General features: G+C 39.9%; 2 protein-coding genes across 2 annotated transcripts in view; one reads left to right on the top strand and one right to left on the bottom strand.

Annotated features, from left to right (window-relative positions):
• cfap54 (cilia and flagella associated protein 54) overlaps positions 1-12174 on the top strand; it is a 30104-nt gene extending 17930 nt beyond the window's left edge. Inside the window, exons 44-69 of the mRNA XM_052119013.1 lie at positions 965-1135; positions 1229-1295; positions 1649-1834; positions 2072-2158; positions 2365-2487; positions 3013-3066; positions 3146-3296; positions 3380-3555; positions 4291-4442; positions 4545-4674; positions 4838-5000; positions 6009-6169; positions 6264-6410; positions 6595-6718; positions 6852-7016; positions 7102-7210; positions 7304-7424; positions 7515-7574; positions 7656-7782; positions 9638-9790; positions 9957-10126; positions 10235-10345; positions 10565-10665; positions 11351-11492; positions 11612-11695; positions 11884-12174. Of these exons, the coding sequence (XP_051974973.1) occupies positions 965-1135; positions 1229-1295; positions 1649-1834; positions 2072-2158; positions 2365-2487; positions 3013-3066; positions 3146-3296; positions 3380-3555; positions 4291-4442; positions 4545-4674; positions 4838-5000; positions 6009-6169; positions 6264-6410; positions 6595-6718; positions 6852-7016; positions 7102-7210; positions 7304-7424; positions 7515-7574; positions 7656-7782; positions 9638-9790; positions 9957-10126; positions 10235-10345; positions 10565-10665; positions 11351-11492; positions 11612-11695; positions 11884-12003 (3355 nt within the window). The 3' untranslated portion in view covers positions 12004-12174. The remainder of the gene's footprint in view (positions 1-964; positions 1136-1228; positions 1296-1648; positions 1835-2071; positions 2159-2364; positions 2488-3012; positions 3067-3145; positions 3297-3379; positions 3556-4290; positions 4443-4544; positions 4675-4837; positions 5001-6008; positions 6170-6263; positions 6411-6594; positions 6719-6851; positions 7017-7101; positions 7211-7303; positions 7425-7514; positions 7575-7655; positions 7783-9637; positions 9791-9956; positions 10127-10234; positions 10346-10564; positions 10666-11350; positions 11493-11611; positions 11696-11883) is intronic.
• Positions 12175-12181: 7 nt separating this feature from the next.
• On the bottom strand, positions 12182-20482 carry LOC127637761 (RAD50-interacting protein 1-like). The gene is made up of 13 exons (XM_052119014.1): positions 20258-20482; positions 19813-20054; positions 19521-19694; positions 19292-19432; positions 17811-17967; positions 17086-17196; positions 16777-17002; positions 16413-16550; positions 14525-14724; positions 13480-13697; positions 13075-13255; positions 12751-12869; positions 12182-12668 (listed from the first exon to the last, which is right to left on the bottom strand). The coding sequence occupies exons 1-13, from the start codon at positions 20465-20467 to the stop codon at positions 12458-12460; spliced, it is 2328 nt and encodes a 775-aa protein (XP_051974974.1). The 5' UTR covers positions 20468-20482; the 3' UTR covers positions 12182-12457.
• Positions 20483-21147: the final 665 nt, after the last annotated feature.

The raw sequence follows: 21147 nt of genomic DNA, 5'->3' as shown, positions 1-21147 counted from the left end.
TTTTTGTAAATAAAATCCAGATATTATAATTGCTACAATATGTAGAAGGGTTAGAACTTCTAAGAACATTTAATATTACATTTTTATTCTTTCTCATTCTCACATTAATGTGGAACAAACAACGTAAACGGCCTTGACAGTTGTGAAAGCGGCACTTACCTATAGACTTCATGATGAGGGAAACCATCCAAAATGCTTTGAAGCCAGCAGACTTTGAAGTTCTGAGATATTGGAAATTATATACAGTACTGTGCAAATATTTTAGGTACTTAAGATGTTTCACAAAACATTTGTCTTAAAATGGTTAGTCATATCTTCAGCTTTAGTATTAATAGAAATTTTTAATTTTAGACTCCCAAATTTTCCTTTTGCAAATAGAATGGAATAGAATAGAAGAATAGGGAGCCCTGCAACACCGAACATCGAGTCAGTCTGGGATTACATGAAGAGACAGAAGCAATTGAGACAGCCTGAAAAGAACTGTTGAAAATACTTGGAAGCTTGGAACATCCTATCTGCCTATTATTATTCTTACTCTGCTGCATTTTTCACAAGTGCCTAAAACTTTTGCACAGTACTGGGTATTGGAAATTAGTTATTGTTAGTAATACAACTGTAAAAAAATGCTTTTGTTCCTCAATGCATTTTTGAAGCATTCATAAGTATTCAAAAGTGATCTGATGACAAAATAAACCAGGTGGCAAAATATCGGTATCATTATCAATCTATAGGTTTAAAAAATCAGTATCAGACAGTAATTTTCATATTTGTGCATCCCTAATTGTTATGCTGATTATGTCATTTTGTATTAAATTAGACAATAATGCAAAACAGAAATACAATTTTTACTAGTGGTCTCAGACTTTTGGACCCCACTGTTTGTTCCGGTATGTTTTATTGTTCATCCATGGTCTGAGGAGAAAAAAATCATCTTGTTTCAGTGTGCTTGTGTTTTCTGATCCAGGGCTGCACACTCTTTCTGGTGTAAGGCTCTGGACTGTGCTCTGCAGAGCTCTGGAGTTCTGGAGTCTTGGGATGGTGACTCATGGGGCGGCTTCTCCTCTCAGGAAACCCTGCGGAATGCTGGGATATGGGGCTGTCTCCAGGGAGCTTTGCTTTCTGCCAAGATCGCACAGTGAGTTCAAACCAAATAGTTCTTTGTGACAGAGACCCATTACAGCATCAGCCAGTCAGTATGATGTCACTATTATTTATCCTCTACTGACAGGCACATCTTGATTTCCAACATCAAACAGCGCACAAAATACTGTCTACTCTCTGCCACACTCTTCAAGGTCAGAACTCACACTGAAAAAAAACATTTTAAATCATTATTTTTTCTTTTTTTCCAGTAAAAATATCTAAATATATTTAAACAAGATACTTGAGAAGCAAAATTGTATAAGATAAGTCTAGTTTTCAGAGAATATGCATCTTTAATAAAGTTATTTTTCTAACCACAGTGGCATTTTTGTTCTTCTTGTTTTAAGTATTAACCTCACTAAATTTGGTTAGATTTATGCTCAAAACAGTAAAATGAGAAAAAAAGGTCCTTTGTTTTGTAACTCAGACAATAATGAAATTATGACAGAGGCAGCTCTCTTTAAACATAAACATCAAGAGTTTAATATGGTTGTATTCTCTGCAGTGCCTACTGATGGCCTCTATGCCCCATCCGATGACTGACTTGGCGTATGCCACATATTCTGTGGAGACAGAGCTGATCCCAGGTGTCGACCTCTTCTCTGAGCCAGATCGAGGAAATCTGGGCACAACCGTTGCCAGTTTGTCTTTTCTCTGCCACTGGCTCTATACATCAGGTCACGTTCTCAAGGTACTAACTAGACCCACACTTACTAACCATATAAATATGGCACATTTGTGCATCAGTTTTATAATTGGTGACTGTGCCTTCTGAAAAACTGAACTCCTTTCATACTGTATTCTAAAATATGCATGTTCCTCTAACGGTAACTTGAAAGAACCAGTAGTTATGTAGAGCTTGCATAGATAATGTGTTTGCTCTTGTTTCAATCAATCAATATTTCTTCTGTTTTTTTTTTTTTTTCAGGCTCTTCCAATGCTAGCTCTCTACCTGTATATTGCTAGAACTGTGTGTCATGATACACGCCTCACTGTCACATGCAGAATACTGAAGGTTTGATAGGCATTCTTGTGTTTTGCCTTTTGTCTTTATATCTGTTGGTATAAGTTGGAATTTCTTAAATTTGTGCTTATGCAAGTTTATTTTCTCTTCCTGGTAGAATTTTCTGGTATGTTTGTTAATGCTGTGTTGAGGTGAAAGTGTGAGAATGTGCTTGTTATTCATTCTTTTATTTGTATATGTACTGTATGTGTGTATAGGTAAAGGTCTTGACAGAGTTGGGGGACATAACTCAGGCAGTTAAAGAGCTCAACAGTCTCACATTTGGCAAGGAAATTCCCCTGCCTCATGTCTGCTACCACAAAGCAGAGAAGCCTTCTTGGGTAGTGCAGCATGTACAATATACAATTTACAACACACCCAGACATTCAAAAAATATATATGCAATTATCTGCTATACAGATTTAATGTCAGCTGAACAAGTGCATTGTTTAAATAAAGGAACAGACCTTAAAGGGATAGTTCACTCAAAAATAAAACATTCTGTAATCATGGACTCTCCATTTTGTTCCAAATCTCTATGACTTTCTATCTTCTGTGGAACATAAAAAGAAATGTTAGGCATAATGTTTGGCTCAGCCACCCTTCACTATCATTATTTAAGATGCAATAAAAATAAATGGTGACTGAGACAGAACATTGTACCTAATCTCATTTTGTGTTCCACAAAAGAAAGAAAATCATATGGGAGTAAAGGATTACAGAATTAAAATTTTTGATAATTAAAATACTTTAAGAGTATTTATTTCCTTTGTTATTTCAGCACTTTATATAGTGCATTTACTGTTACATTATAATACAAGTGTTTTTGTCTGTTGTCATTTTAAAATGTATATTATATCTCACAGACAAGGAAAACATTCATTCAAGGGAAGCCTCTGCTGGATCCGTCTAACCTTCAGGTAAGTCTGCATGTTCTCACAGCTGTAAAGAATTAGCAACGTACTGTTTTTATAAAGCTTAACACTCTGCGTTGTTAAGGTTCTTGAGGATGTGGTCAATAGGAGTCCAAATGGAGATATTATGAGTCTTTATGGCTCAAGATTGACCAGACGGCTTCTGATGGCCAGAGTTCACCTCATATTGACTATTTGTAAAACAATACACGACTTGCCTGAGCCACTGACACCAGGTATTTTCATCCTAATAGTTAGATTTGGACAGTTAGGAATGATAACACATATTAATCATCTTTATGTTTGTGAGAACCCACAGAGGTATCCGAGACTGAGGAGAAAAGCTCTACTCTGAAGAGATGTTCTAGCACTCTCTGTGTACCTGATGCCCCCACCACTGAGGAGTCTCACTGCACCACACCCAACAAGAGCAAGAAGCCCAAGGGTCTCCAGCTACATGCAGAGAAGGATAAACTCACATTAGCAAGAGTCAAGGTGGTCCAGTTTACAGTACCACCACTTTATGCCTGTGCTTATAAATGACAACTTCTATCATTTTAAAGCTGTCAGATGTTATAACAATCATTCCTCCTTGTTAAATTGACCATAGTTTCAGAAATAGGACTGTAATTGGTGTGCAGTGTTATTCTGTACACCAGATTTAGATGCATTTATTATTATGAATCTTAACTGGTGATTTCTTAAAGGAATATTCCGGTTCAATACAAGTTAAGCTCAATCGAAAGCATTTGTGCCATAATGTTGATTACCACAAAAATGCATTTCGACTTGTCTCTACATTTCTTTAATAAAAAGCACAAAACAAGGTTACAGTGAGACACTTACAATGTAAGTGAATGGAGCCAATCCATAAACTTTAAAATACTGTTTCAAAAGTATAGATGCAAGGCGCAAACAATATACATGTTTATGTGGTTTTAGTGTAATTAAATCGCTTACTAAATCCAACTTCATTGCGATGATGAAGCAATGTAGTAAACTTCAAAAATACCGTAAAAACATTCATTAACTTTACAGGTTTTGTTTTCGAAATTATTTTTTGTGGTAATCAAAACTATGCCACAATTACTGCACTTGTTTTGAACCTGGAATATTCCTTTAACCAACTATCACAAATATGAATTCTGAATATAAAAAATCTGAAGATGAAAGTGAGTGCCAAGAACTAATGGCATTGTGAATGTAAAGTCTCTCTGTTGCCCCTTTCAGGCCAAGCTCCTTAAGGAGGCACATGCTCTGGTTAGTCCTGAGCTCTTTCCCCTACAGCAGCTGTGCAATAATCCTGAAGATCTAGAGGCGGCTGTGGAGATCAGACTGTTGATGTCCAATATCAACATGCAGCAGGGCAGAGTGGCTGCCAGGTAGTATACAAAATTACCTCTATGTGTGGCTGGGGATGCATATACAGTATATATGTCTGTCCAATGTACACAGCAGAAAATAACTTCTTATCCCTATTGTAGTGCAGACCTGGCAGTGTCTGCTATGAGTCTACTCCAGAGCTCTCCTGTCTTTCAAAGTGATTTCCATCCACTGCCTCCTCCCAGACCACCCTCCTCTGTCCTCAGACGATCCAGAGCCAAATCTCTCCAGGTACTACCCCAAATTACCTTCTGTACATTAGTCCACCGGTTAAACCTCTGTTTAGGGAGAACATTAGGGAGAGATTTGCTTAAATTTTTAAAAAAGTAAAACCTAAAGACATTTTACAATTTAAAACCTGTATAAAAAGATCTCCCTGTCTTTTTCTCTGCAGATCAGCTCTCAGGTGGCAAAGTCTGTTGTAAGTCTCCAGACTGGAGATGTTCCAGCAGAGGTGGAAGCCAGAGAACGCTTGGATCCTATCTTCTGGCTGCACTGTAGACTGGCTGTGGTTTGCTCCCTCGTAGGCCACATCCCTGGAACCGCCATTTATTCTGGTCAGCTCAGCTGCTCTAAAAAGCACAAAGTAATAAGGCTGGGTAAACATATTGACTTTCCGATGCATCGCAATCTTCGTTTGAATGATATGATATCGATTCCAAGATCGATCTTTCACTCTATGTGGCCACCCTCTATTATGCATTAAATAATTTGCATGCGTAACTAAATCTCATGCTATGCAACTAAAAATGTCTGTGATTAGCTACTGGCTAGTAAACGTTCAGATTTCACTCACCAGTGATTGAGTTGTACAGTGGAGAAGAAGTTATTATTATTATTAGAGTTTTCAGAGTAAAAGTTTGGTTTAACTTGTTCTGTGTGTCCAAAGATGAGATCCATGGATCCATATGTCATTGAATAATGTCTCTTTTAATACCTTTTCTGTTTTTACAATCAGTTGTTGATTAAAAACAACAAAAATAGAAACATTTAATTCTAATACCACATGGATGTGTTAAAGACATTATGCACGTTTTCACGTTTCGCATTATATGCGCTCACTGGCTGATGCCGCTAATCTCAAAGAGACAGTACTGATTATGCATGTGTTACTTGTAAATAGAACAAAATTATGCATGTAAACAATAAAAATTACATATGCAACATAATATATGCAATTTCAAGACATTAATGGGTGAAATAAACTGAATTTAACATTTTTCAAAAGCTAAAACATGACCAATTTGATGGAAAAACTACTGACAAAATATCATTTGTAAAATGTATATTTTGAATTGTTCCTAGAAAGTTTGTCTAGAAGGCTTGTTTATAATTAAGAGCATTAGCCAAGAGAAAATTTACTTAATATGTAAGCAAAATGAAGATTGTAACAGAAATGTACCCATATGAATCAACATTGAATTGAATTGAGATCGGCATCGAATTAAGAGCTTGTCTTAATCGGAAATCTGTATCAATAACCAGCCTTACAAAGTAATAGAAGTACTGTTGACTATATTTAGCTGTTTTTGGTGTTTACTGACAGTTAGCATGTGTTTTTTCAGGTGCAGACAGCAGTGTAGAGGCACTCAGGTTGCTAAAGGAGGGTTTGGCAGAGGCTGAGGCCTGGGGAGATCCAGACACTAAAGCCCAGCTGCTCCTACAGGGTGTCCAACTTAACACATACCGTGGCAGACCCAGAGAGGACAGTTCCTCCATGCTACAGGTCAGCTATGTTCTAGTTATGACATGATTGTTATTTAGTATTATTTGAACTGGGTTTGAACGCTAGTGTTGGACTATTATTTGTGTCTGTTTAGGAGATTGTAAGCCTGTTGTCTGGGCGCAATGCTCTCCCTCTGCACTCTCAAATGGCTTTAGCTGAGGCTGCACTGCTGCTTAGTGAGCTTAGAGGAACAGGAAGCCAGACCCTCCACCTGCTCACACAGAAACTTCTGCAGCAACAGGTGTCTCTTTTTACATATTCAATAAAAACAGTTGTTATACAGTGCCCCTACCTATAAATATGTTAGGATAGTTGGTAAAGATCTGGCATATTATCATGTCATATTAAACATATCAGAACAATCATAGTGAATTGGTAGTTTTTTAATGTTTTGTAAGGGGTTGAACTGTTTTATCTGTTCTCAGCTCTGTGCCCTTGGGGAGTCTATATGTTTGAAAAAAGGTGGTGAGGTGCAGCTACTATCTGAAGGCCTGAAGAATATTTATCTTCCACAGCTTCCCTTACTGGCTAAGACAACCATGCGCATGGGTATGAAGGAAACCATTGTTTTTTGTTCATAGCAATGCTTCAGTTTTCGTTTATAAAAACAGTTATGGTTAATAGACAAAATTGTACCATCAAAGCACCATCACATATTATTTACAGATCATGTATTTTCCAGGTCAGTCTTTGGCTCTGCAGGCTCTGTCGAGTTCCTTAGATGGAGGCGAAGAGCCCTGGAGACCCTTGGTATCTGCTCAAGATGTTCTGCAGTCGGCTTTCAGTATCTCTCAGTCTTCTGCCAAAAGAGACCTCCAGCTAGAGGCTGATATCCTCTACTGCACAGGTGACCAATTCAGAGTTATCTTCTATCTGTCTGCTTATCTCTAAACCAGTACTAATTTTGAATTGTTGAACATGTGTGTTTACAGGAAAAGTAGGTCTACGGCTCATTTCCATGCAAAAATCAGATCCCCAGAAAGTCATAGAGGCCCTATTGGAGTGCATTTTATTTAACCACACTCACTGTCACAACCTACTGTAAGTCTTGAATCTACAATATGCTTTACTAAAGCTGTCCATTGATTATGTTCCAAAATGACTCACATATATTTGTATCTGTGTGTATTTCAGGCTTATACATAGTTGCTACTTGAAAATAGCATTGATCTACTTGCAAAAGTGGGAGCAGAGTGACCCGCCCCCTGCACATCTGACTTCTCCCCCCTCACCAAAACCTGACAAAACCAGCAAGGTGATCTGAAATGTGGCAAGAGTGTGAGAACAGCACATCTGGTATTGTGCTTCTGAAATATTGATATACATTTATGTGTCATCTTTTTAGGAAACAGTTGGAGATATCTACCTACTGCTCTTCTGGGTTTGTTTGAGGGGAGCTTTAAAGGTGAGGCATACAAAGACATTTATACACACACATCTTTCCGGAATGTGTGTGATATAACTAATTTATCCTTCTGTTTTGTAGACGTCAGAGGCTATTGGCAAATGTGTCTATTTGCATGGATTCTCTGAAGTCACTGAAGGCTACTTGCCTCCTTCTTCAATTAAAGCCCTGCCTGACTTTGCATTGAATGATCTCTTTCACCCCTGTGGTAACCTTTAACCAGTCACCATTTAATGTTTACTTAAGTTTTTAAAATTATTTTGACTTGATATGTCCACACTTCTCTAAAGCTGGCTCTACACTAGCAGATTCAAAACAACTAGTTTTGGCTGAAGGTGTCACACATGCAGACTTGCTGTGATCTCGCTCTCTTCAGTCAGAGGTATGACACACTTGCCGATTAAAAATGGTGGAGAAGTGACACACATAACGACTCACGGCAACTATCTTTCTCTGATAAAATAACAACATGAGGAAAATTGCACTTGCAATAGAGTGATTTGGGGCATTTTCAGACCTGTAGCTTGCTTGATTGTTCCGAATCAGGTACTAAAATAGTTACAATATAGCATTTTCTTAATAGTTTGGTTGGCTTTCACAAGGTTATATTTTAAAATGCACCAAAACTGTAAAATGTCCATCAAGGATATTTTTATCCGACATTCGTTACTTTTGCATGATTTCTGCAGCATGACAGAATATGTATGTATGTGTTTCATCAGTGCTTGAAGCCATTAATTCAGCAGGAAGTCCTGACAGTCAAGTGATTAACACCTCCCGCTGAGAGGTGCTAATGGGTGCTCTGTTTCCCACTTCCTGGCCGGTGAATATGTTAATGAAGCTAATACCTGAATATCATTGGAAAAATCAGCTAGTGTAGAGCCCGCTTTACACTGTGTTTTGTTATTTAAATGATAAAGATTCAGTCCTTAGTTTTGCATGAGACCTAGTGTATTATGTAAAGTTTTATTAGAATAATTGTCCTCGTCTCGATGTACACAACATCACTGGGACCTGTCATTGAGGCACATGGCTTTTCCTACCACTGCTATGCAGATGATACGCAGCTTTACCTGTCGTTCCAGCCTGATGACCCAACTGTCTCAGCTCGTATCTCTGCCTTCCTATCGGACATTTTGGCCTGGATGAAGGAATTACATTTTCAGCACAACCTTGCCAAGACAGAATTCTTCGTGATCCCAGCCAACCCATCTGTTGACCACAACCTCTGTTTCCATCTTGGTTCAACTACAGAACCAGGGAGTGGTAGATGACCAGCTTAATTTACCTGCACACATCTCATCAACCAGCCAGTCTTTCAGATTCGGCTTTACAACATCAGGGAAATCAGACTTTTCCTGCTGAATATGCTACACAGCTCCTGGTCCAAGGTCTTGTCATATCAAGACTGGACTACTGCAATGCTCTGTTGACTGGCCTTTCAGCTAACAGAATTAAGCCAATGCATTTGGTTCAGTATGCAGCAGCGCATCTGGTCTTCATTCAGCCAAAAATGGCTCATGTCAACCCGCTCTTGATTTTACTCCACTGTCTACCTGTAGCTGCCCACATCAAATTCAAGGCTTTGACTCTGGCTTTCAGGACAGCCAATGGAACCGCACCCTCTTACATCAATTCACTTCTTCATGTCTATGCTCCAACTCACTCTCTGCGGTCAATGAACGAGTGATGCCTGACAAAGTGGTTCAAGGTCTATTTCACAATTGTTCACTTTCTCTGCTCCTCTGTGATGGAATGAACTTTCAACCTCCACACGATCTGCTGTTACCTTCTCAACATTCAAGAACCAGCAGAAAGCACATCTGTTCCACAAGCACTTAACCCACACTAATTGTACTTAATACTGCGCTTAACAGGCACTTAATGTACAAAATAAATTCCAAAGTAAAATCTTGACTACTCCAGCCACAGTGGCAGTGGCAGTCCTATACTGCAGATGTTAAAGTTTGCAATATGTCTTATTTGTAAGTAGCGTTAGATAAAAGCATCTGCTAAATGACTAAATGTAATGTAATGAATTGTGTGTTTATTTTGATTGGCAGGTGGGCTGGAAAACCCTGGAAATTGTATCCCCAGTCCTGAAACATTAATGGATACTGAGTTGAATGGCAGGAAATGCTCTCAGCTGACCTGGACTCATATGTCTCGGTACTATGTGCACTTAGTCAACCTGCTACAGGTCTCCTCACATCCAGGTACAGCACAAGCCTACCTTATTATTCTAGGACTCCCTGTGTCAATAATAGAAGAATCAATCAATAATTCAATCATAGGTAACATTTTAAAGTCATTTGTAACTGTTTGTTAATGTTATATGATCTAATTGACTATAAATATGGTGTAACTTGCTTTATTATTCAGGAGCAGTGCAGGGTGTTGATGGGCTGCTGTCGGTGGCCAGTGATCCCAAACTTGCTCTCAGACTCTCACAGTTGCACACCTTCTTCAGTGGTCATCTGCCATCTTACAGAGAGCAGTGGGCCATTCCTGATCCCCCTGCTGCTCTGATACGGGAGCCTCAGCTTGTACTGGTGCATAAACATACATACAGTGCACTTTATTTATTACCATTAAATTAATGACAAGACAGAAAAAAAAGGTTCTTGTTTATATCAATGATGTTTCTCTCTTCTGTGCAGGCATCTTTACGCCAGGACAGTGAGCCTGTGTCAGATCTGTACCCCTGGGCCAGCATTGACATCCAGGAACTGTGCATCCAGTGGTTTAGACCCACCTTAGTAGACAACATGGTAGTCAGATCTTCTTCTATTTCTGCTTTTCATTGCTAATTGATCATTGCAATCTAAAATCATTCTCTTTATTTGAAATGACAGGGTTAGGTCTTTCAGTCATAAACATCAGTATAAAGACTACATGAGACATTTTGGAGAATGTTTGGACATGGTTTGTTTGTGTGATTTGCCAGTGTAGTTCTAGTGCCTGAGTGGAGTTGTGTTTGATATCTTCAGATTGTGCTTGTCTTTGCTGTGAACAATGCTCCTCTATCAGTTTTGAGCACTAGTGCAGAGGCAGTCCTACAAGCTGGACAAAGAGCAATTTGTTTGGACAGGTAGGTTTTATGCTATCAGCTATTTAAATCCTTAATCTTAATTATTATTATTTACACTCACTGAGCACTTTATTAGGAATACTATAGCCCAATGTGACCCATCTGCTTCAAGGTTCGACATGTTGTGTATTCTGAGATGCTATTCTGCTCTCTACAAATCTACAGAGTGGTTATCTGAATTACTATGGCCTTTCTGTCAGCTCGAACCAGTCTGGCCATTCTCTGTTGACCTCCCTCATCAACAACGTGTTTCTGTCTAAAGAACTGCCACTCACTGGATGTTTTTTGTTTTTGGCACCATTCTCAGCAAACTCTAGAGACTTTTGTGCTTGAAAATTCCAGGAGATCAGCAGTTACAGAAATACTCAAACCAGCCCATCTGAAACCAACAATCATGCCATGGTCCAAATCACTGAGATCACATTTTTTCTCCATTCTGATCGTTGGTGTAAATAGTAACTGATGCTCCTGACCCATATCTGCATGATTTTTAAGCCTTGCATTGCACTGCTGCCACACAATTGGCTGATTAGATAAATCACATGAATAAGTAGGTGTACAGGTCTTCCTAAAAAAAAGTGCTAAGTGAGTTTGTCAATTTCTATTTTTTTTTTTTTTTTTAATTATCTGTCAATGTCAGTGGCAGCTAATTCCACTTGGGTTTCTCTCATGGCTCCTCTGGCAGGCTGAATGCTGTTCATGCCCAGCTGAGCTCAACATGTGTAGAGGTTGATGGTCCTGCTTCATCCTCCACCAGCTCAGCCTCCTCCTTCAGCCCACAGAAAGATCAGCAGAACAGAACGGAAACGTCCACCCCTCAAAAACAGGTCTGTCTGAGCACTGAATCACTGTGATGCCCCCCACACCCCACACCCCACACCCCACAAACCTTGAATGTTAAGCAAACTGTATTTACCTTCTTGTGATCTGCAATGGTGTCATTTAGCAGATTTTGGAGAAGGCCAAATGTGTCTGCACTGAGATCAGGAATTTACTGAAGCCTGATTTAAACACAGCACCCATCACAGAGGTAAAGCATTAGATTAATTCATACCAGGCTGGCACTATCACTTTATACTGTGAACCCTTATGAGATCATTGGGAAGAACGAGCAAATTGAAGCAGCACTTTTGATGCAGAGTTGATACTGTTTTGTGTCCAACAATTTAATGAGAACGGCTTGTGACTTGTGTTTTATAATTCTTTGTGCATATGCAGTTGCCCTTTGACCCAAGCTTGCAGACCCTTTGTGACCTGGAACGCTGCTTTAATCATGCAACAGGGAGCACACTGCAAGACAAAGCCCTCATCACCTGGCTCCTATCTCTTCTGAATTAAATACCCACAACCCTGCATTTGCACTGGATTTATGAGACCTATAAAACCCAAAAAATGCACTTAACTCTTTAAGCGCCATGACATAAACATTCAATACATATATCTTCACCAAATAAACACTGAGGTTTTGACAGTATGCTATAAAACATATTTTGTTTTAGTTAGCAACAAATAAAGAGGAAATCAATAAAACATTGATGAATTTATTTTTTCACGCTGAATATACTGATCCAGATAACTTAAAACAGCAATTTCAACAGATACAAGCTCACTCTTCAGACTATTCTGTTCACCTTAAATACTGTAAATAAGCCGGTTTAGGATATTTAGTTTAGTTAATATCTTGAGCATAGGAGGGCTTGTAGTGTCTGATAAAGCATCCTTCGTGCTTTATCAGACAAAAAAGCACATTCCCCAGCTTTTTTGGGAGCTGGGGAATGTGGGACTCTGCCGATTATTGGTTAAGCCATGCTGAGCGGAGGTTAATAAGGATCAGCACATCGCTAGGGGCCAGCTTGTAGACTCCCAGCTCATTGAGCGCTGACTCAGGACTGGGTTGCTGATGGTTCAGAGCTTCATCCTCATCCTCATCCTGCTTTAACACATCACACAGTAACAGCGCTGGGCCAACTTTAAGAGTCAGGATGATGCAGGCCTCCTTTATACTGAGAGAAACACACAAAAACAATGTAAATGGGATAATTGAACTGTGCCTTTCATTTACTAGCACTCATTGAACACACTTACTGTTTGAAGAAGTTTTCAGGTCTCTTGCAGTAATGTCCAAACAGAGGGAAGAGGTTTCTGGTCATATCAAATTGAAGTTGTGCAGCTCCGCCCTCATTGAAATGGTTATACAAAATCAACTGTGGGGGTGAGAGCCAATAACAGGTAAACAACACACTAATTCTGATGAAACTTGAAGGTGAACTACTTTATGGACGGATAATCCTGACTAAAATACCAGTAAATTATCATATGGGAATAGTAGGACTCTTTTCAAAGATATTCAAAGTAATTCTGAAAATAAATCGACATTATGGTTTCGTAATAATGAAACAAGAGACTGACGTCTTCATAGATGAAGCAATCGAGTCTCTCGGCCAGACCCTGCCAAAACATCTGAAAAAGAGGAAGACACAACAGCTGCTGCAGCTGGAGCAGGTGGTCCCGCAGGCAGAGCATCATAGCACAAGCAGAGCTGGATAAAGACATGGTGGCCTGATCACACTGTGATGGCAGGGAGATCCACCTGAAACAGACCACATTCACTTCAGTCTCAGACTTTTAAGCCTGGTACAGAAACATCCCTTCATGTCTCCAAAGATCATCCAAACTAATCTACTTCTGACAGGTTCTGGACACTGAAGAATGTGTTTTTGCTTGCATTTAGCCTGATAGGTATTCAGAACTAAAAGGCTTGGGGATTAAAGTTAAGAACTACACACTGATAAGAAGCAATTTAAAAAGGCATACCTGTCCTTGCAATATGGCTGCGCTTTTTCCTTAACGTCTCTCATGACTGCATCCAGCAATCGTCCCAGCATGTCCCCTCGCAACCTCTCAAGCAGGGCCAATAGGGCCTCAAACAAAGATCCTTCTAAAGAGGCCAGTCTCCCAGTCTCTGTGGCCCCCAGAGGACCTAGAATCTCCTCACCTACTGCCACTGCTGACTGCTGCAACTGCAAGAAAAACTGACCGAGAGAAGGAAAGTGAAATTGTGCACTTATGAATTTTTGGTTACAATGAATATGTTTGAAAAATGTAATACAATATATATATATATATACACACACACACACACACACACACACACACACACACATTTATCTATAGCCTTACAAGGAGCCAATCACACATAAGTTTTTGTATCTGCCTGTGCTTCTATTTTTTATATTGCACATTGCGTGAGCAACCTCAGAGTCATAGGTTCTGGTCCCATGGAAACCAGGAAGTAATAGTGTTCACATAAACAATCAGTTTCATGCGAATCAGAGGTAGCATTTTCACTCTAAAATTAAACTTTTACTCGTTTAGGTTTGGCTTAGGGGTTAAGCCCAAAGTATACTTTGCTTGTCTGACCGCTTGCAGTCAAAAAAGTATATTTTTGAAAGATTGCACGGTCTACCGGGCGCGATCCGAAAATAAACCAAAAACAAAGTGTACCCAGGCATTTAGTGTTAATAAAATATACATTCCTGTTGACTGAATTACATCATTTATAACTAAACATACAACTCACTTTTGGCGCCACTCTGTTGACAATTCAACAAGAAACTGCAGCTCACACATGCCCATACGTTTAACAACATTTCCAGCTTCATTACAGTTCACAGTGTTATAAGTCTCTCCGATGTGTCTCATTGTTCTTTTAGAGTCTTGCGCATGAGCACCTCAATTTGAAGACACCATGTCAAGTTAAATGAACAAACATTTTAAACACAAGAATGTGTTCTGTCTGAACGGACATAGAATTGCAAGTGAACTTGTGTTAGCCTCAGTTAGACTCAAAAATACGTACAACATTATCACCCCATTCACTGAGAACAGTGGAGATGTAGTTGGCAGCGTTGAGGATGGCACAGTAACGGGGGCTCAACGGATGTCTGGACTCTTCTTTCATCACCTGCGTGAGGCGAATGCGGAAATCATCCACCAATTCTTTTTGCAGAGCAAGGAAACTGAGCTGGGCCCGTGGACACGGCAGAGAACGGTACCGTTCTAAGAGAAGGATAACAGTGAGACTGACACCAATGGCAACAAAGGCTATACATACAGTGAGGGAAAAAAGTATTTGATCCCCTGCTTATTTTGTACGTTTGCCCACTGACAAAGAAATTATCAGTCTATAATTTTAATGTTAGGTTAATTTGAACAGTGAGAGACAGAATAACAACAAAAGAATCCAGAAAAACACATGTCAAAAATTTTATAAATTCAACTGCATTTTAATGAGGGAAATAAGTATTCAACCCCCTCTCAATCAGAGATTTCTGGATCCCAGGTGTCTTTTATACAGGTAACGAGCTGAGATTAGGAGCACACTCTTAAATGGAGTGCTCCTAATCTCAGCTTGTTACCTGTATAAAAGACACCTGTTCACAGAAGCAATCAATCAATCAGATTCCAAACTCTCCACCATGGCCAAGACCAAAGAGCTGTCCAAGGATGTCAGGGACAAGATTGAAGATCTACACAAGGCTGGAATGAGCTACAAGACCATCGCCAAGCAGCTTGGTGAGGTGACAAAAGTTGGTGCGATTATTCGCAAATGGAAGAAACAAAAAAGAACTGTCAATCTCACTCGGTCTGGGGCTCCATGCAAGATCTCACTAAGTGGAGTTGCAATGATCATGAGAACGGTGAGAATTCAGCCCAGAACTACACGAGAGGATCTTGTCAATGATCTCAAGGCAGCTGGGACCATAGTCACCAAGAAAACAATTGGTAACACACTAAACCATGAAGGACTGAAATCCTGCAGCGCCCGCAAGGTCCCCCTGCTAAAGAAAGCACATGTACAGGCCCGTCTGAAGTTTGCCAATGAACATCTGAATGATTCAGAGGAGAACTGGGTGAAAGTGTTGTGGTCAGATGAGACCAAAATCAAGCTCTTTGGCATCAACTCAACTCTGCCTATGACCCCAACAACACCACCCCCACCTTCAAACATGGAGGTGGAAACATTATGCTTTGGGGGGTTTTTTCTGCTAAGTGGATACGACAACTTCACCTCATCAAAGGGACGATGGACTGGGGCCATGTACCGTCAAATCTTGGGTGAGAACCTCCTTTCCTCAGTCAGGGCATTGAAAATGGGTCGTGGATGGGTATTCCAGCATGACAATGACCCAAAACACACAGCCAAGGCAACAAAGGAGTGGCTCAAGAAGAAGCATATTAAGGTCCTGGAGTGGCCTAGCCAGTCTCCAGACCTTAATCTCATAGAAAATCTGTGGAGGGAGCTGAAGGTTCGAGTTGTCAAATGTCAGCCTCGAAACCTTAATGACTTGGAGAAGATCTGCAAAGAGGAGTGGGACAAAATCCCTCCTGAGATGTGTGCAAACCTGCTGGCCAACTACAAGAAACGTCTGACCTCTGTGATTGCCAACAAGGGTTTTGCCACCAAGTACTGTCATGTTTTGCAGAGCGGTCAAATACTTATTTCCCTCATTAAAATGCAATTTAATTTATAACATTTTTTACATGAGTTTTTCTGGATTGTTTTGTTGTTATTCTGTCTCTCACTGTTCAAATTAACCTACCATTAAAATTATAGACTGATCTTTTGTTTGTCAGTGGGCAAACGTACAATATCATCAGGGGATCAAATAATTTTTTCCCTCACTGTACATGTCTAATGTCTAGCTTTAAGAAAAGTTAAACAGAACATGGATTTTTCTTGATACCTGTGATAACTAGCAGAAGCATCATAAAGGTTTCTGCACAGTCTGGTGCTTTAAGCTCATCCATATCAGTGATGTCTTTGTACTGAGAGCTCCATGCACCCTCTGCAGACAGCATAGCATCCACTTTTTCCACAGCCACTGGACAACAACATACCCACATTTAATTAATTATCAAGAGAGAAGCTTGTGTTAATGGCAGCATACTACTATACTACTCTTACAGTATATAGTATATCTCATTAATTGATTGGACTGCAAAACTTACACAAAAATGAATTAATAAGGCAGTATAAAGTGTATACTGCACAATTAGCAAGCTACGATTTCATCCCAAACTCAAGTGCACATCATTTTGTAGACTTACTCTTTCTCTCCACGCTGAGCCACTTCTGAAGCACAGTCTCCTCCAAGAGTATCTGTAGGACGCCAGGGTAAGAGCGTGGGTAACTGTGGGTGGTGCGGAGCTCTTTTTCAAACTGTAGCACCTCGTCCACTAGATGGCAGAAGAGAGCATCATCGTAGAGCAAACGAGGAGCATCATTCACAAGCTTTTCCTGCGCCAGAGTAAGAAGCCCTCTACACAACTCCACCTAGAAGACAAATAAGAACTTTAATAATCCTTGCACATGACTTAGATTGCACTGGTAGCCAAATAAATAGTGAACAGTCATACCCTTGCATTAACCTTGGCTCCAGCACGATCCAAAATTGGTTGAATCTTTTCATCCATAAAGTTGTTGCTGTTACCCATCCATATGAGGACCTGGGTCAAATACCACTCTGGCTGTAATGGTGACAAAAGGAGACGAGACTGAAGTCAATCACACATCTTATTTTCCTACATTCCCATTTTTTATTTGGCAAGTAACCATACAATATATGGGATGATGTACAGTTTTCTAGTCATTATTGCAAAATAAACTCCAAGCTTCACATCAGGATGTTTTGGTGATAATGACTGCCAGACTATACATTATCCATTTTTTAGTTCTCTTTTTTTTCTTTTTCCCCCCAATTTGGAATGCACAATTCCCAATGCACTCTAGGTCCTCGTGGTGGCATAGTGACTTGTCCCAATCCGGTTGGCGGAGGATAAATCTGTTACCTCCGTCAATCAGTGCATCTGATCACATGGCTTATTGAGCGCATTACCGTGGAGACATAGCGTGTGTGGAGGCTTCACCCTATTCTCCGCGGCATCCATGCACAACTCACCATGCGCCCCACCGAGAGCGAACCACATTATAGCGACTACGAGGAGATTGCCCCAAGTGACTCTACCCTCCAAAGCAACCGGACCAATTTGGATGCTTAAGAGACCTGGCTAGAGTCTGAGGCAGACCATCAGCATTAAGTACAGGTGAGATACTGAATGTGTGTAAATGTGTACTCTCTGACCTTGCTTAAATTGTTGGTCTGACGGTTTCCGGTGAAGTGATACCTGAACCTCTTACTAAGGGGAAGCAGCATGATCTGAATGGGCAGTGAGAGAGGAGGAGTTTGAGATAGTCCAGGACGAGATGGTGTTTCCTTCTTCTCTGATATAAGGTCATCACTGAAATAGCTGTCAAGGAGAATGACCAACTTTGCTTCTTTAAAGAAACAGTTGTGGTGCCGCCGTTCACAAATCTATACACAACCTGCCAGGAATTTACAACTGAAATTGGGCTCAAACGGTTTTATTCCAGTGTGTTTTTTTGCTATTCCCTCAGGTTCAAAAGTATCTGGTTTTGTTTGTCTCACTCTTGAATAAACAAATATTTTGTAAAAGTAAATGAACAGAACAATCTAATCAGGTCAATCTCACGAAGGATGTCTCCAGGTCACATTTATCACAGTTTATTGCATTGTGACACTAACCCCGTTTAGATGCAGTTACAGGGTTTTTGCAGAAAGCAGAGTTTTGAAACGCCATGTAAACGAGAATGCAGATTTCCTTACATAATTTACTGGATTAAGAGAAAAACGGTTTAACAGAAAGTGAGAACATGGCTTTTGTAGTTATGTAAACTCATAAGCCATGTTCTTGCAGGTTTTTGAGGAGAACACATGTGCATGAACAGAACGGATATCAAACGTCATAGCACGGATCCCAACAACAAGTCAATACAGTGGAAAGAATTAAAAATGTCTGGGAGTACAGTACCCATTTATACACACCTATGTAAAATGTCGACTACTCTCCCTCATGTTCACGTATATGCGCTTGTACACAGGGGGAATCCCAGAGTTTTACGTAAGAGGGAAGCCCCACTATTCTGCACAGTTCTGCTGCAGGTTGCGATTGAAAAATAAGGAAACAAACACAGCAACAACTCTGGAATATCTGGAAATAAAGCGAAGCAACAGAGAAAAAAATATTGAAGTCTCCCTCGGGTACCATGCTTGTTGTTTACACAAGCGTCGCGGGGAAATTACGTTGCTGAGGAGAAAGCTGCTTACTGATCGAGCTGCATGTATACGAGTATGCTGCTTATACAGTGCATGTAAACGCGAATGCCACTTTCTCGCAATAAACTTCTTTCTCACATTAAGCTGCTTTCTGGTGCCCATGTAAATTTAGTCAGTTTTTCAGTACAATTAAGCTCACAGTACCTACTCAGTTCTCATTTTTCTAATGCAGAATAGTCACATGCATGAACTACCTTTAATTAAAAATGTATTGATTTAGTCAAATCAATCATCAGTAATCAATCTCATGAGTAATGAGAATCAACACATCATGTAAAAAGAGAATACCAGATGCATTACAGTAGGGGGGGGCATTTCTTAAGATTCACCCGATTATACATGTTATGGATGCCAAATCAATCAGCTGTAGTCTAACAGGAAACTTTATCTCTATTTAAGTGGGTTTGATGCCAGAACCTGAAGGATACGAGGTCTGGAGAGAAAGAAGTTGAGAGACCAGCAGCTCCAGCTGGCTGTTGAGCTCCTGAGCATTGGCTGGCGGAGAGAGCGTTTGCGTTGGGGGCGTGATGAATGGCCAGTGGAACTGCGTCAGGACTTCCTCAAAATCACTGCAAAAGTGCCAGAAATGTAGTGCAAAGTTAAATGACAATTCTTTTAAATAGTACAACTCAGCTCAGCGCTCTGCAAGTCTAATACCTGGTCAGTTTGTCTTTAAGAATCTTGTGCCAAAAGCATAATGTTTCTCTGAGGAAACCCTGAAGGTGGTTACAGCCTGACTCCCGCAAACCCATGTCCAGAGAGGCCATACTATCTATGGCTCCAACTGCATCCCACATGCTGTTGGTCATCAGGAACTGCTGAATGCTGTCACTATTTAAACACAAAAGATGACCATATAGTAAAGAGTCTCCTAGGTGCTCTCTGTTCACTGCTCTCTCTATTCTTGCCAATGTAAATGCTAGCAAGTCATTTCAGGTCACCTCCTTACCTGAGTTCCTCGATACGGACCAGGCATTGCAGGTACTTCATATGCCTCTCTAAAGTGTCAAGCTGACCCAGGACCTGTCCAATGCTGTCAGCCCATACCTGTGCGCCCTGCAGATGCTGCTGTAGAGTGTTGGACAGAAGCCTCTCCTTCTCCAGTAAAGACTCCAGCTTCACCCGAGACTCCTCAGCTGCGGACAAGGCAGAAGACACACGCAATGGCACCGAAGAGGACACAGTCAGGACCTGCATGCAAACACAAATGCAAATCAAAAGGGGTCTTAAGGTTGCTTGAATGCATGCATTCATACTGAATTGCATTTATGCATACTAAACTCTGCATATATAACAATAATGTAAACAACATTTTGTACTCAAATAAGATAACGGCACAATTCTTTACAACAAGTCTATGAATGAGTTAATGCAGAGACTTTGTCTGCATTTACCTGCTCCTCCAGTTGCTTATTCTCTAATGTCAGTTTCTCCAAAAGCCCTGCAACCTTCTTTAACGACTTAAGATCAGGACCTATCTCCTTCTGTACAAGTGTAACCACATCGCCTGTGAGGTTTCCCTCCTCCGAAGGAGATTCAGATGTACTGCTGTCTGTATGTTTTAGACGAGAAAGACCATTGCTGTTGTTATTGTGCTCCATCATAGCGCTGCCATGTTTCCTGACACGTCATCAGTGCATTTTTCTCTCCGCGGACGCCCTCTCGTGGTAGACCGAAGCTATTGAAACATGCATCCTTAAAATATTTATTATATTTTTACATTTGTGTTGTAGTTTATCGTATACACACAATTATATATTTTAAATCTATTATAGTATATACAGCTCATTGTTTAATTTTATTTAGGATTCTTGCCACATTTTTATCACCAATAACTCACAAACACAGATGTAAAAGTATGTTATTTTTACATTATTATTAATATATGACAATATGGATAGTTCACCCAAAAATGAAAATTCTCTCATCATTTACTCACCCTCATGCCATCCCAGATGTGTATGACTTACCTTTTTTTGTTGAACGCAAATTATTATTTTTTTAGAAGGATATCTCCATACAATGCAAGTGAATGGTGACCAGACCATGGAAGCTCCAAAAATCACATAAAATAAATCTATAAGACTCCAGTGGTTTAATCCATGTCTTCTGAATCGATAGGATAGGTGTGGGTGAGAAACAGATCAATATTTATGTCCTTTACTCTAAATATCCACTTTCACTTATTGAAAGTGAAAATGGAGATTGTTTTTATTTTTTTTTATGGATCTGTTTCTGAGATATTTTATTTTCTAAAAATCTTCGTTTTCGTTCAATTGAAGAA

The sequence above is a fragment of the Xyrauchen texanus genome, chromosome 45 (assembly GCF_025860055.1).
Source record: "Xyrauchen texanus isolate HMW12.3.18 chromosome 45, RBS_HiC_50CHRs, whole genome shotgun sequence".
In the NCBI taxonomy this organism is placed as follows: Eukaryota; Metazoa; Chordata; class Actinopteri; order Cypriniformes; family Catostomidae; genus Xyrauchen; species Xyrauchen texanus.
This window is presented reverse-complemented; position numbering and strand designations above follow the sequence as displayed.

What these genes read in the sequence shown, in the direction of transcription:
- LOC127637761 (XM_052119014.1), bottom strand. Translation starts at nt 20,467, where the DNA reads ATGATGGAGCACAATAACAACAGCAATGGTCTTTCTCGTCTAAAACAT. An exon ending in CTTCTTTCTCTCCAGACCTC is followed by an intron (nt 17,968 to 19,291) that starts GTATCCTTCAGG and finishes CAGCTATTTCAG; the next exon opens with TGATGACCTTATATCAGAGA. An exon ending in CCTGAAAACTTCTTCAAACA is followed by an intron (nt 12,669 to 12,750) that starts GTAAGTGTGTTC and finishes TGTTTCTCTCAG; the next exon opens with TATAAAGGAGGCCTGCATCA.